The sequence below is a fragment of the Chanodichthys erythropterus genome, chromosome 16 (genome assembly GCF_024489055.1).
Source record: "Chanodichthys erythropterus isolate Z2021 chromosome 16, ASM2448905v1, whole genome shotgun sequence".
Lineage (NCBI taxonomy): Eukaryota > Metazoa > Chordata > Actinopteri > Cypriniformes > Xenocyprididae > Chanodichthys > Chanodichthys erythropterus.
Genome location: NC_090236.1, coordinates 13336794 through 13351176, shown reverse-complemented (window position 1 = coordinate 13351176; position 14383 = coordinate 13336794). Strand labels below are relative to the sequence as shown.

The 14383-nt window shown below is 37.6% G+C and overlaps 1 protein-coding gene across 1 annotated transcript; it reads left to right on the top strand.

Annotated features, from left to right (window-relative positions):
- The first annotated feature begins 5143 nt into the window (after nucleotides 1-5143).
- LOC137003314 (BTB/POZ domain-containing protein 2) lies at nucleotides 5144-13405 on the top strand. The gene is made up of 9 exons (XM_067363423.1): nucleotides 5144-5695; nucleotides 7287-7406; nucleotides 7477-7633; nucleotides 7708-7813; nucleotides 10318-10515; nucleotides 10664-10856; nucleotides 10938-11025; nucleotides 12199-12345; nucleotides 12581-13405. Exons 1-9 carry the CDS (start codon nucleotides 5160-5162, stop codon nucleotides 12740-12742), a joined length of 1707 nt encoding a protein of 568 aa, XP_067219524.1. The 5' UTR covers nucleotides 5144-5159; the 3' UTR covers nucleotides 12743-13405.
- The last annotated feature ends 978 nt before the right edge of the window (nucleotides 13406-14383 follow it).

The following is a 14383-nucleotide window of genomic DNA, read 5'->3' as shown; positions in this document are numbered from 1 at the left end:
CTGTATTAATGAATGAAATTATCAATACATTTTGGTTTGACTGCATATATGCATATATTAAAAAATATTTGAATTATAGTGTTTCTTTGATTTTGTCATAAAATATGATCCAGGCATGATCTTGTCAGGTTTAGTGAGATGCTCATAATGACCAGCACTAAGCGTGTGTGTATGTGTGTGTGTGTGTGTGTGTGTGTGTTATATACTGGTGCAGCACAGAAGAAGAATGACTCTGCCACGTGTCACTGCATCAGAGCAAAATCAGCTATTTCATTTTTTTATAGTACATTGGATGCCCAAGAATCTCTATGACTATTATGCATTACAGAACAAATATTGCTTTCAGAGCATGAACAGAAATGATGTCTATGTGATTGTTATTTTGAGGCGCTGACAATCAAACCTGTTTTCCCCATAGCTAATGTGGGTGAACATGACGCCCTGAACAATTCCACCGGTTTGCACCGTACAGAGCGTGACCAGAATGATCTTTACGGGAAATGTCATTTCATCAAGCTCACACACCCACACACACGCACAGGATTCCCTCACGAGCTCATTTCACACACCGCTCTAGAGATTTCCCACAATATGAGCAAACCCCTTTATAATAACACGTTTCAACATATCGTATCCTTAAAATAATACAACATTGTAATATACTCTGTGTTAAATTCTAATATTCACATTGACTAGTTAATTAACAGGTGATCTGATGAATGAATCTTAGGGGGGGGGGGGTGAAAGAAGCTTTTTTTATATATGCACCATGGTAAAACACTATGTGGCAACAATCCCTTACAAAACAGTGACATTTTTTGGACATGCACCATAATAGTACCATGGTATTCATGCACTTACCATGTAAAGATATGATGCATATCAAAGTCCTGTATTGCAACAGTACTTATTCATGAAAGATACCATGCATTTATATGGTACATGTCAAAATGCCATGATACTTATTTGTAAAAAGCAAATACCATGTGAAGTAGACTATGAACATGATGATGATTCAATCTTTTGATACTGTATTATGGTACTTTTTGAAAAAGCACTCAGGATTAATTTGTCAGAGACAATTCTGTCCCAACAAAGGGCAAAAATAAGACTGTCACTCACCCCCAACGCACAGCAGAGACATCGCGCCGCGTCGACCTCCTCCGGAACGGGACAGTCCGTTTACGTGCTGTGATTTGATTCAGCCGCCTTCACTCAACACACAGCCATGACTACACCTTTTGTGAAACAAACGCATAAATAAACAGACTAACTCAGAGAAAATCTTCATGCAAAGCACTTTCCTCTCAGTTTATCGGCCGTTTAGCGCACTGCCATCTTGCTTCAGCACCAGCGCCGCGCGGACAGCTCGCAGCGTGACGTCACGGTGATGAGAAGCAGACGAGCATCACACCACGCGCTGGAGTTTCTCTGTCCCGCGCGCGCACGAGGGACTCCCGCACATCCGCATGCAGAGCTGCGCCTACGTGCACAAATTATATAACAGGCAGATGCATTCAAGCACACAATAAATCTGTATCATTTTGATGGAACCCGGCTGAGCATGTCAGATATATGAGAGGCGTTTACATTAACATTAAAACGAGAATTATAAAATATATATATATATATATATATATATATATATATATATATATATATATATATATATATATATATTAGTATAGTCAGGATTTGCTTAATGCTTAATGGATACATGTAAAATGCAGGATAAGCACTATATTTGGGTTCGTAACCGCATGTCTCACAAACAATTTTATTTTACGCAGATAACACTGCTGCAGCTTTTCAAAGCGTGACGTCATCGGAGCGCTTCCCCTGTCATCCGAATGGGGGCGTCATGACATTCTCAACAGTTTTAATCTGACATCGTGTTAAAGGGTTAGTTCACCCAAAAATGAAAACTCTGTCATTTATTACTCGCCCTCATGTCGTTTCACACCCGTAAGACCTTCGGCTTCGTTAATCTTCGGAACGCAAATTAAGATATTTTTGATGAAATCCGATGGCTCAGTGAAGCCTGCATAGCCAGCAATGACATTTCCTCTCTCAAGATCCATTAATGTGCTAAAAACATATTTAAATCAGTTCATGTGAGTACAGTGGTTCAATATTTAATATTATAAAGCCACGAGAATATTTTTGGTGCGGTGAAAAAAAAATTTAACAATTTATTTAGTGATGGCCGATTTCAAAACACTGCTTCATGAAGCTTCAGAGCGTTATGAATCAGCGGTTAGATCCAAATCATGATTCAACACACTGCAGGCCTCACTGAGCCATCGGATTTCATCAAAAATATCTTAATTTGTGTTCCGCAGGTCTTACGGGTGTGGAATGCCATGAGGGTTTTCATTTTTGGGTGAACTAACGCTTTAAGCTAAACACCTTTCATTTGGAACACTAGATCTCACAATGGACATAGATATATACACCATTGTCGTAGTTGTGTGTTTATTAGCAAAGTCCCTTATAAGATATGAGTCATTTCACTCGGCGGCCATCTTTGAAACACCTCTCAGGCATTCGAGTGCAGCTCCTATCTCTTTGAATGGGGAAACTTCAAATTCTCCAAAGCTGTTTGCCAAGCTTTCGATTAAATTTCATATTTGAAATCACCAATGAAATCTGACAATAACGGTCTCATAAATACTGTTTCTAAACGCTTGAATCATGACAAAAAAACTGTATTTTTCAGGCTAGATCAAGCTAATGCGCATGTGCAGTCCTAAATGCACGCCTCTTGTGCCTCATTTCGGAGGCGCGCGTCTGACTGTTTCTATAGGAACCGGAGCTTGGCCGCTGCAGTGATGCGATGACTTTACCAATCAGTGATTAGCTCTTATTTAGAAGGCGGGACTTATTCCGCCATATTGCGCATTACACTTTCTCCCATTCATAATAATAGGAGTGATGCGTCTTGTGTTATTCTATAGTCTGTTATTAGTCATGTTTAATCAAATATATATATTAGGGCTGGGCAAGTTAACGCGTTTTTATCGCGTTAACGCATTAATTAATTAACGCCGACAATTAGTTTATCGCGCGTTAACGTACTTTTTATTTTGAAAGTCCGTTGCTCACTGCGTTTGAATCGGTTTGAATACACATAGATAGACTGTAATGATACAACCGAATACAACACAAACCATGGGTCACAGGAGGGGCGGGATGTTTATCAATAGGCTACTGGCTGCTTGGGATGAGCGTCATCACGCGTCTCAACCAATGAAAGCAGTTGTTGCGCCTAAGAGAGCTACAGCGCGAAAAAGAAAATATCTGGTGCGGACAGAAAGATGGAAAAAGGTACCCACTGCTTATCACTCAATAAAAGAATCACATTGCTAAGTGTTTTTGAACGTTTTGATTTCGTTTGGTTTAATAATTAACATTACCTTTGCGAGTCTGACTCTCACTGCGCTCGTGAATGACGGGGACATTCAAATGCTTAACAAAACGCTTCATGTGACCAACAATTCTGTACATGTTTATTAAAGCATACTGTGTGGAGATAAACAAATGAGCCCAAAATATGAATGCAACACATTTATATCTTAAACGGTTTCCTCTCATGTCATCTCAAGAAAATGCTTAATGCACTTAGACTGATATTAAAGATACCAAATTCTATTTACAAATAAAGCACATGCAGAAAAACGGATGACACCAAAATATAAACTTTCAGTATCACTTAAAATGTAACCATTTTATAAATTTTCTTCATAACGGTTTTATAAAGGCTTAGTGTGGTTGTCATTTGTTAAAATAAATATAAAAATACAGTGTGTTTGTGTCCGTCTGTCCGCTGAATTTGACCCAGCACTAATATATATATATATATATATATATATATATATATATATATATATATATATATATATATATATATATATATGTGTGTGTGTGTGTGTGTTTCTTTGTTCTTTGAATAACCATCGATGCATGGACCTTGTCAGAGCTTGTCAGAGCTGTACGGTAGTGATGCACGGATTGCGGTTATATCCGCGGGCACTGTGGATAATCCACGTGTCGGGTAATAAAAAATAACATTCAATTAATCGTGGGTGGGTCGCGGGTGGATGAGAGATAAATCATGAATGTTTTGATTAAAGACACAAACTCTCATTTCACGGTAAGACGTAATGAACGTGCATCACACTTAGTTTCGTTTTCAAAAACAGCGTAGTATCTCTTCAGGGAAAACCAATTAAGAAAAACATTTGCCATGGTGAGACGCTACATCGTAGGCTACACATGCTACACAGCCTACGACATGTAGCTATAGCTACGGCGTAGGTTTGACATAGAAGTATCAACCAGTCTTTACCTTTGATTTCTCTAAACATGGGGACAGGAGAGGTGTCAGTCAATAAATGGGAAAACAAAGTAACTTGCGTTACTCTTTTGAAAGAGTAACTCTGATATTTTGCTGTAAATATAAACGTTACTTTACTAGTTACTTGGGGAAAGTAATTTGATTACTTAAAGGGTTCAGAACACAAATTAAGATATTTTAGTTGAAATCCGATGGCTCAGTGAGGCCTGCATAGCCAGCAATATTTCCTCTCTCAAGATCCATAATGTACTAAAACATTTAAATCAGTTTATGTGATATTAATATTATAAAGTGACCAGAATACACGACTTAACAAAATAACGGCTTATTTAGTGATGGTCGATATCAAAACACTGCTTCATGAAGCTTCGGAGCGTTATGAATCTTTTGTGTCGAATCATGATTCGGATCGCGTGTCAAACAGCCAAACTGCTGAAATCACGTGATTCTGGCGCTCCGAACCGCTGATTCATAACGCTCCGAAGCAGTGTTTTGAAATCGTCCATCACTATATAAGTCGTTATTTTGTTTTTAATAGTATGCCTATGGTAGTCAATTGGGAGGGACCAGAAACCGTTTGATTACCAACATTCTTCAAAATATCTTCTTTTGTGTTCAGCAGAACAAAGAAACTTACAGTTTTAGAACAACTTAAGGGTGAGTAAATTTGTCATTTTTTAATTTCATTTTCATTTTTGGGTGAACTATCCCTTTAAGACCGGATGTTGTGCGCGTGAGATGACAGGATACTGGCTGCGCGTGATTTGTTTACTCATTCAGCGGGTGCGCGCCCCAGTCCAAGATGGCTACTGGAGACAATAGCGGTCGGGTTCCGTGTTTAAATTTCTCCGGACACGGACCTTTGGGTAACAGTCAACCGAGCAACAGTCCTTACGCCTTGGCTGCGAGTCACGGAGGATCCGTTGGAGGCGGCGGAGGCTCTCATGGCGTAACGAGACGCTCAAACCCTCAAACGGGGCCCGCGGGATTGGAAAGCCCCGGTGTTGCCTCTGGACCTCCGCCGAATCTGATGAACTCTCTCCCGGCTGCCGCGGCGGTGATGGGGCCGCTGGGCGGGGCGATGGCTCCGGCCGCCTCTAATATGACAGGAAGCCCGTCTAACGCAGTAATGACACCGGCGGCCGCCACACACTCGTCTCTGTCCGCTGCCCCGGCCGCAGCTGCCGTGCTCGTGTACCGGGAGCCTGTTTATAACTGGCAAGCGACGAAAAGCACCGTTAAAGAGAGATTTGCGTTTTTGTTCAATAATGAAGTACTGAGTGATGTTCACTTTCTAGTGGGGAAAGGAATGGGAGTCCAGCGGATACCTGCACACAGGTGATTAACTAAAGTAAAGTTCTGTCATCATTTACTCACCCTCATGTTGTTTATCCGTGGAACAGAAAAAGGAGAAAAACAGACTATTAAAATATTTTTTGAATCGTGACATTTTCATCACAGAGTTTGTCTGTATTTCTCATTAAAATATTCTTTGAAATCAGAAAAAAATAAATGTATATTAAATTAAAGGTGCAATATGTAATATTTTTGCAGAAAAATATCCAAAAAACACTAACTTACGCCAGTGATATATATTTTGTTCACTTGAGTACTTACAATATCCCAAATGTTTGCAACTATTTGTAAATCGTGAGAAAATTGCCATTTTAACCAAGGCTCTGGGACGTGTGTGGAGTCGCCTGTCGATTGCGTCATACCCGCGTTACCCTCGGCTTTTATTTTGTAGAAACCATGGCAACACCAAAGATGCTTTAATATTTACATGTTTTAATAGACAAGGGAACATCTGTTTTGATATATTTATAGACAGAAAACTAATTATTGTTATATAGCTCAACACGTTTAGTCTTATTGTTTAATTCTAACTTTCTTGATGTTTTGTGAGTCTCATGCTTTACCATGCCTCAGAGAAAAACACTATTTTGTGAAGTAGCTAACATAGCATAATCAGATGCAGCTTTATTTTCAGTAAAAGTAATACAGCATTTTCTCCATCATACAATACGTTTTAAAATTAATTGCATGCCATTCATCAACACAATCATCCAGCATTTAATATGATATTGTAAAATGGATCTATCTTACTGCAGTGTGTAACAGTGTCTCACAGCAGCCGCCGAGCGAACGCTCAGAGTAACGTTATAACATCATTTTCAACACTCTCAAATGTATCTAATATGATAAACAGAGCTGCGTTACCTCATACTCATGACCGGAAAAGCGGAAGCGGCGTCGGCGACTGTGTCATAATAAAAGTCCCGCTGCTCGTGAGGCGTGTGTTGATCAATCGCTCCAGCTCCTCGTTCAGCTCCACAACACTCGCTCCTGCTCTGCTTCACACTACAGTAACGTTAATAATCACATCCATGAACATGATTTCTTCCCGACTCCATTCCCTATTCTTTTGCACCGTCCGTGAGGTGGAGACCACATGTCCCAAGATTCCGCTCTAAAACTTGGTGTCATCAAGCTATGCCTTTGTTTTGAATAGGCCTCTAGCGACCTCTAGCGGACAGAATTATTACATATTGTACCTTTTTAAGTGCAAATGTTTACACAATGGTAGTATTTGTAATTCACTTTAATTCAGGGGGATTAATATTATTTATTAAATATATTTGAAGACTTCAAATGCAAAAGTCTATAAGTGCCATCTGAAATTTTCTTTTAAAATAAGCTTTATTTTATCAAGCTCTTATGTTTAGGTTCAGTAATTCCACTTAAATGGCAATTAATAGGTCCTTTTTATTGCCATTAAAGTGAAATAACTGAACATAAACATACAAGCTTGATAAAAATGCTTATTTTAGAAGAAAATTTCAGACGGCACTTAGAGGCTTTTGCATCTGAACTCTTAATTTACAGTATTATAAATGTAATATTTATAATATTATTGTTACCATTCCAGGTTTGTTCTGGCAGCTGGCAGCGCAGTATTTGATGCCATGTTTAACGGAGGCATGGCCACCACATCCACAGAGATCGAGCTTCCTGATGTAGAAGCTGCAGCGTTCCTGTCATTGCTCAAGTATGATCATTTTTCTCAATATGCATGGATATATATTCCAGAAAGATGTAGACAATGACCTTTTCCCCAGGTTCCTATACTCTGATGAAGTTCAAATTGGCCCAGAGACGGTGATGACGACTCTCTACACCGCTAAGAAATACGCCGTCCCGGCCCTGGAGGCCCACTGTGTGGAGTTCCTCAAGAAGAACCTACGAGCAGACAACGCGTTCATGCTGCTCACACAGGTGCGTCTCGGTCACGTGTTTGTGATGTTTCCACTCCTGGTTCCTGTGGTTCTGATTGTGTTGTCTGTGTTAAGGCGAGACTGTTCGATGAGCCGCAGCTGGCCAGTCTGTGCCTGGAGAACATCGACAAAAACACAGGAGACGCTCTGGCTGCGGAAGGATTCACAGATATTGATATTGGTAATGTATCATGGAGTCAGATCCACGTTATACCACGTTACAGGCCTGACTGAATAAGTATCAATATTAGGGGTGGGAGGAAAAATTGATTGTGTTTCTCTCTTCAACGATTCTGGATCGATGTGCAATGGCACTATTTGTGCTTTAGAAACAGCCATAGTCTGCTTACTTTCAATGGACTTTCAATGGACTTCCGCATTAATATAAGCCAAACTCGAAATCTTCCGGTGAGATGTCATGTGCTGGTGTGTTGAGCATCAGTAGTGTAATACTTAGTTTATAATCAGAATATAGTCACTTAAATAGTCAGGCATGGCATTAATTTAGTTATTCAAATGTAAGATGTCATAATAAATAAATAAATAAAGACGTACCTCAGTGTTTCTCCTCGACTAAATTCAATTCGACCATCAGTTTTCACACTTTTGTGTGAAAAAAGTGTCAAAAATTAAATATTTATTGTGCACTTTAGTTAGATTCATTGAATAAAAGTGTGCTGAAATCATTGATCTTGCGCTGCATTGACAGACAGCTTCAGTGATTATAAAGGGAAAGTGCGGCACTCGCTTTCTGTGCAGTTCATTCATATTAAAAGTTATTGTTTTTCATGAGATTTGAGTATTTCATACTTCACATTGACAATCTATTTTTAAACATATTTATGTTATAATGTTTAATATTTATTCAAAAGTGAAACTAAGTGAAGAATTATTACGTGAAATGGCTGATATATGCGCAAATAAATGCTACTTTGCCGCCACCTGCTGGTTAAAGTGGTGATTATTGTCTTTTTTATTTTTAAAAAAGTGTTTTCTATCAAATGTTGAATTTCCTACATTTTTAAACGTTTGGTTTTACAATGAGGACAATCTCAGAAGAATGAACAAGTAATGTTTGTGGTCATCACATTAAAAATAACATTTGAAGTGCTGGAGAAAAATGTGTGTGTGTGTCTAATTACAGACACAGCGTTTTTAAACGGTCCCAATAGCTTCGTCTTTATTGCAATCAATAAAACTGGTTTATTGGCAAATTAGGTAAATGTGATAACTGCATTAAAATATGAATACAACATTAAAAAGTCAACCACTGATGGTTTTGTGTGGATGTACAGCCACTACAGAATGAACAGTTCACTGGAAATGCCCGAGCTGGCTTAACGACAACCAGGAAGTAACTGTGCATATAATCCACACACAAACACAAAAACCCTCAAACTGAAGAAAGTTCATAAAGGTTGAAAAGAATTACAAAGGCAATCACTGGTTTTGTTGCGTAAGATATGTGCGCTGTGAGAAATGCATGAAATGCTTGATGTTACACTTACAATGCATTCTCACCCATCGGCATTCCAGCGTTTACATCATCTGCCGCTGTATGTGATGTCATCAGTAAGAGCCAAACTGCCCTTGAGCACTCTTTGTTTATTGTGATAACCTCTTACGTAAAAGCTATTTATTTATTTATTTTTGAATTCAACTTTTAATTTGTAATTAATTTTAAAAAGCAACTAATTATAATTACACAAGTAGTTAAATAATAAAAGTACAGATAATTTTAAGATTTAAAGTCTAATTAAGTAAGTAACTCTTCAGTATGGGAAACAATTCTCAATTTTTACTAGTTGCTTATTAGCTTGCATATTGGCTGTTTATAATTATTTCTAAAGCACATTTTAATGCCTTATTCTGCATGACCTTATTCCACATCCCTTAATCCTAGCCAATACCTAAACTTAACAACTACAACTACCTTACTAACTATTAATCAGCAGTAAATAAGGAGTTTATTGAGGCAAAAGTCACAGTTAATAGTGAATATATGTTCCCCACACTAAAGTGTAACTATTAAGTCTAATTTAATGAATTAATGAGAAAAAATCGGATCGTGACTCCCAGAATCATAAGGTGCCTAAAGATTCCCACCCCTAATCAATATATCTCATTATCATGCCAATAATAAGTAGTTTTATGTATTTATTATACTTCATCCTAGTCGCATTGTTTATAATTATTTTTTTGTTCTTGAATTTGTTTGTGTTGACTTGAATAACTACATGAAGCAATGTTTTATTCTACTTGACTGATAAATAAAGGTCACACACCATCGTTTTAAAATTATTTTCACTACCGTTCAAAAGTTTGCAGTCAGTATGATATATTAAATACATTGATAAAAATCATAAATGTTTCTTGAGCAGCAAATCAGCATATTAGAATGATTTCTGAAGGATCATGGGACACTGAAGACTGGAGTAATGATGCTGAAAATTCAGCTTTGCATCACAGGAATAAATTACAATTTACTATATATTCACAATTTTACTGTATTTTTGATCAAATGAGTGCATATTAATAATAATAATAATATCATTTTAAATGTAGTTTGTTCAGTAGCATATTAGTTTTACTGTGATATTGGAAGTGATGAGTTTCTGGCATGATGACAACCCTAGTTGTTTCCTCACATCCTCACAGATGTCTGTCTTTCACTCCCTCTCTCAGACACACTGGTTGCGGTGTTGGAGAGAGATACTCTGGGCGTGCGGGAGGTGCGTTTGTTCGGAGCGGCGGTCCGCTGGGCAGAGGCTGAAGCCCACCGGCAGCAGCTGCAGCCCACGCCGGAGAACAAGAGACGCGTGCTGGGAAAAGCCCTCGGACTCATCCGCTTCCCGCTCATGACTATAGAGGAGTTCGCCGCAGGTCTCGCTTGTGCCATTGACCCTGTAAAGCCTGACGTATCAAATCATGGAATTTAGAATCTTTGTGTATCATATTTGATACATCAGGCTTTTATGGCTCATATAGTTTGATACAGTGAGAATATGGAGCTCATATGTGTTTCACTCAGGTCCTGCTCAGTCGGCCATTCTGACGGACCGAGAGGTGGTGAGTCTCTTCCTGCACTTCACGGTGAACCCTAAACCGCGCGTGGAGTTCATCGACCGGCCGCGCTGCTGTCTGCGGGGGAAGGAGTGCAGCATCACGCGCTTCGGTCAGGTGGAGAGCCGCTGGGGCTACAGCGGGACCAGCGACCGCATCCGGTGAGCGAGAAGAGACGCCCACGTGTTTATTCACAGTCGCCGCCTGTGTGATGTCAGCTAACTGAATGACCGTGTTTGCAGGTTCTCTGTAAGTCGCAGGATATTTATTGTGGGTTTTGGGCTTTATGGATCTATACACGGACCGACAGACTACCAGGTCAACATACAGGTACGAACAAAAGAGTTTTGACAGCAATATATATATATATATATATATATATATATATATATATATATATATATATATATATATATATATATATATATATATATATATATATATATGTGTGTGTGTGTGTGTATATATTTATATATATATATTATATATATATGTGTGTGTGTATAATGTATATGCTAGTAATTTTGTGTTTTTTTTATATATAAAAAAATGACAAGCAAAAACAATAGCAAAAAAAAACAGCAAGAAAATTGTGCAAAAATTACAGCAAAAAATGTGCAAAACAATCTGTAATGATCAACTGAACAGCATTGTTATTATAGTTAACTAAAACTCAATAATAATAATTAAATCATATATATATATATATATATATATATATATATATATATATATATATATATATGGACACATATATTTTTTAATTAAGTTTTAAATTATTTAATTAAGTTTTGCACGTTTTTTTGCTATCAGTTTTTCTCAATTTTTTCCGTCATTTTTTTGCTTGCCACTTTTTGCACATCTTTTTTTGTCATTTTTTTGTATGTCTTGTTTTGCCGTCATTTTTTTGCCGTGATTTTTTTGCACGTCTTTTTTCTGTCATTTTTTTGCACATCTTTTTTTGTCATTTTTTTTGCACGTCTTGTTTTGCCGTCATTTTTTTGCACGTCTTTTTTTCTGTCATTTTTTTGCACGTCTTTTTTTTGCACTTTTTTGCTTTAATTCTTTTTCACGTCTTTCTTTTGCGGTCTTTGCACGTGTTTTTCGCTGTTGTTTTTGCACATCTTTTTTTTTTGCACACCATTGTTGTGTCAGACATTGACATGTCAGACCACTCAAACAAGCAGATCAGTGTTTGAAAGTGTTGAACTCTTCAAGAAGTCAAACCAGTGACATCCTTATAGTTTTACATTTATGCATTTGACACACTCTTAAATGTGACTTAAATTGCATTAAAAGTTTATATTTTATCAGTTAATGTATTTCCCTGGGAATCAAACCCATGATCTTGGCGTTGCTAGTGGCCTGATCTACAGGAATAACAGTAGTATATATCTTGGGAAAGTATTTTAACACTCCAAACATGACCCACATGATCATTTTCAGAATAATTCTAAAAGAGTAATGTTTGTAAATGCATGTCTGCTTCACAATTTCTTTCAGATCATTCACACAGACAGCAACACGGTTCTGGGTCAGAACGACACCGGCTTCAGCTGTGACGGGTCGGCCAACACGTTCAGGGTCATGTTTAAGGAACCGGTGGAAGTTCTGCCCAATGTCAATTACACAGCCTGTGCTACGTTAAAGGTGAGGTCGTTTGTTATTAGTTAATCTGCTTAAACAAACGGTTTAAAGCACTGACCTCATCCACACAAGGTGATCTTTGATGAATAGAAAGTTCAAAAAAACAATTTATTTGGAGTAGAAATCTAGATAAATGTCACTGTTGATCAATTTAAACTTGCAAAACAAGTCGTAAAGATGATCTTGATGTGCGGTGAATCTGTCCATATCTGTAACGTTCCTCTCTCTCCTCCCGCAGGGTCCAGACTCACACTACGGCACTAAAGGCATGAGGAAGGTCACGCACGAGTCGTCCGGCACCGGCACCAAAACCTGCTTCACGTTCTGCTACGCCGCAGGCAACAACAACGGCACGTCCGTGGAGGACGGCCAGATCCCAGAAGTCATCTTCTACACGTAGGGGTCACGCGTGGACCGCTTCGATTGGCACATATTATTGCACTTGACCGTAACACTGACAGTATATAACGGACGCACGAACCTCTCGTCGCTGTTATAGGATGAAGGTTCGTCTGATGTTGCAGTTAGACTTCGGAGGGCTCATTTTTACACTGACTGTTAACAGTGAATTACTCACCCATGACTGACTGACATGTAACAAATGTATCTTTATTTTTGTGTATCGGATTCTGCATCAGTCGATCTGGGTCGCAATTAAAAAATCTTGCCAAAAAAGCACCTCATAATGTTTTAGAGGTTTACATTTAACTTCATTATATGGGAAAAAAGGAGTTTTGATGTGTATGCAACTAATGATTTGTAGCTACGCTGTCCTACAGAAGCAAAAAGCAGTACATATTACTGTCATTGAGTTTGACTGAATGGTCTTTTAGATTATTATATGGAAAAAATGACATGAAATCAATCAGTTTCCATGTTGGAGTAGTTACTGCGTTCAGCTTTGGTGTGGCAGTGTGATTGCAGACCTGAAGTCTTTGGGAACATCTTTTCTTTTGTGCCAAGGTTTCCTCTTACATTCAGCACTTAATTGAACTAGAGGATGAAAATCCATTCAGGAACAGTATTTATTTACAGGATGAACCTCAGTCCTTGTGCATGCCGTCATTGAGGCTGTTCAGATCAGACACACACTCTGATGTTTCTTGATTGTAGATGGGTCGGTTATATTGGGTCTTTGTATGACTGCTCATGTCCAATAAAGTTAAATCATTCTTTACGTTTGAATGTTTTTGTCTGCTTGTTTTTAAGACTTCAGGCTGTTTACAAACTTGACCCATTAGTTGAACAATTTGAGCTACTGATTATGCAAAATAAAGAGAAATTCTAGCTTTATATCCTAATAATTTGTGTAAAATAAGTCTTCAACATTAATATAGCTGTGGTCGAACAAGCCAGCTTCTTCTTTGTCAAGTTTATTTATTTATACAGCACTTTTTACAACGCAGATAAAATATGCAATTTAATTTCTTCAAAGCAGCTTTACAGGAAAATCAATGTGAGCCAGTGTTATTTTAGTATCACTGAGATACTATTATAGTTTTTATTAATATTTTGAATCAGATTTTATTTGTATATTTCCATTTTAAAGTGAATTTGAAAAAATTGAAAACATTTTTGTCATTTTTTTTTAAATGTCTAGTTTATTTTAGTACATCAAGTTCAACTAAATTACAATAAATGCTGCTTTTTTTCAACTAGCTGAAATACAATAAGTTTAAGTTTTTTATATTTTATTTGTTTTAAATGTTGTGTGTGTGTGTGGTTTTAGTGAACTATTATGGGGTTAGATTCCAGCCTAAAGCATTGCGTCACGGATCAAAAAATATTAAGTGTGAATCAAAAAGGTAAAAACACGTAAAAATATATAACACAAACTTAAAAAAATAATGCAAAATGATCAGAATGGCAAAGAACGTGGTCACAGATCGAAAAATTAAAAGCGCATTTAAAAAAAAATAACAAGCATGAATCAACTTTAAACACATTAAAAATGATATTGCACAAATCTTAAACTTGTGTTTGTGTTCTTAAAAGTTGTTTTCTTTGCTTTTATTACTTAAAGTACTCTGTACTTTATACT

Bases quoted from the DNA above. Each gene is read 5' to 3' on its own strand.
- LOC137003314 (XM_067363423.1), top strand. From the start codon at position 5,160: ATGGCTACTGGAGACAATAGCGGTCGGGTTCCGTGTTTAAATTTCTCC. The intron at 5,696-7,286 runs GTGATTAACTAA...TTACCATTCCAG, and splicing joins CAGCGGATACCTGCACACAG to GTTTGTTCTGGCAGCTGGCA. The intron at 10,516-10,663 runs GTCTCGCTTGTG...TGTTTCACTCAG, and splicing joins TATAGAGGAGTTCGCCGCAG to GTCCTGCTCAGTCGGCCATT.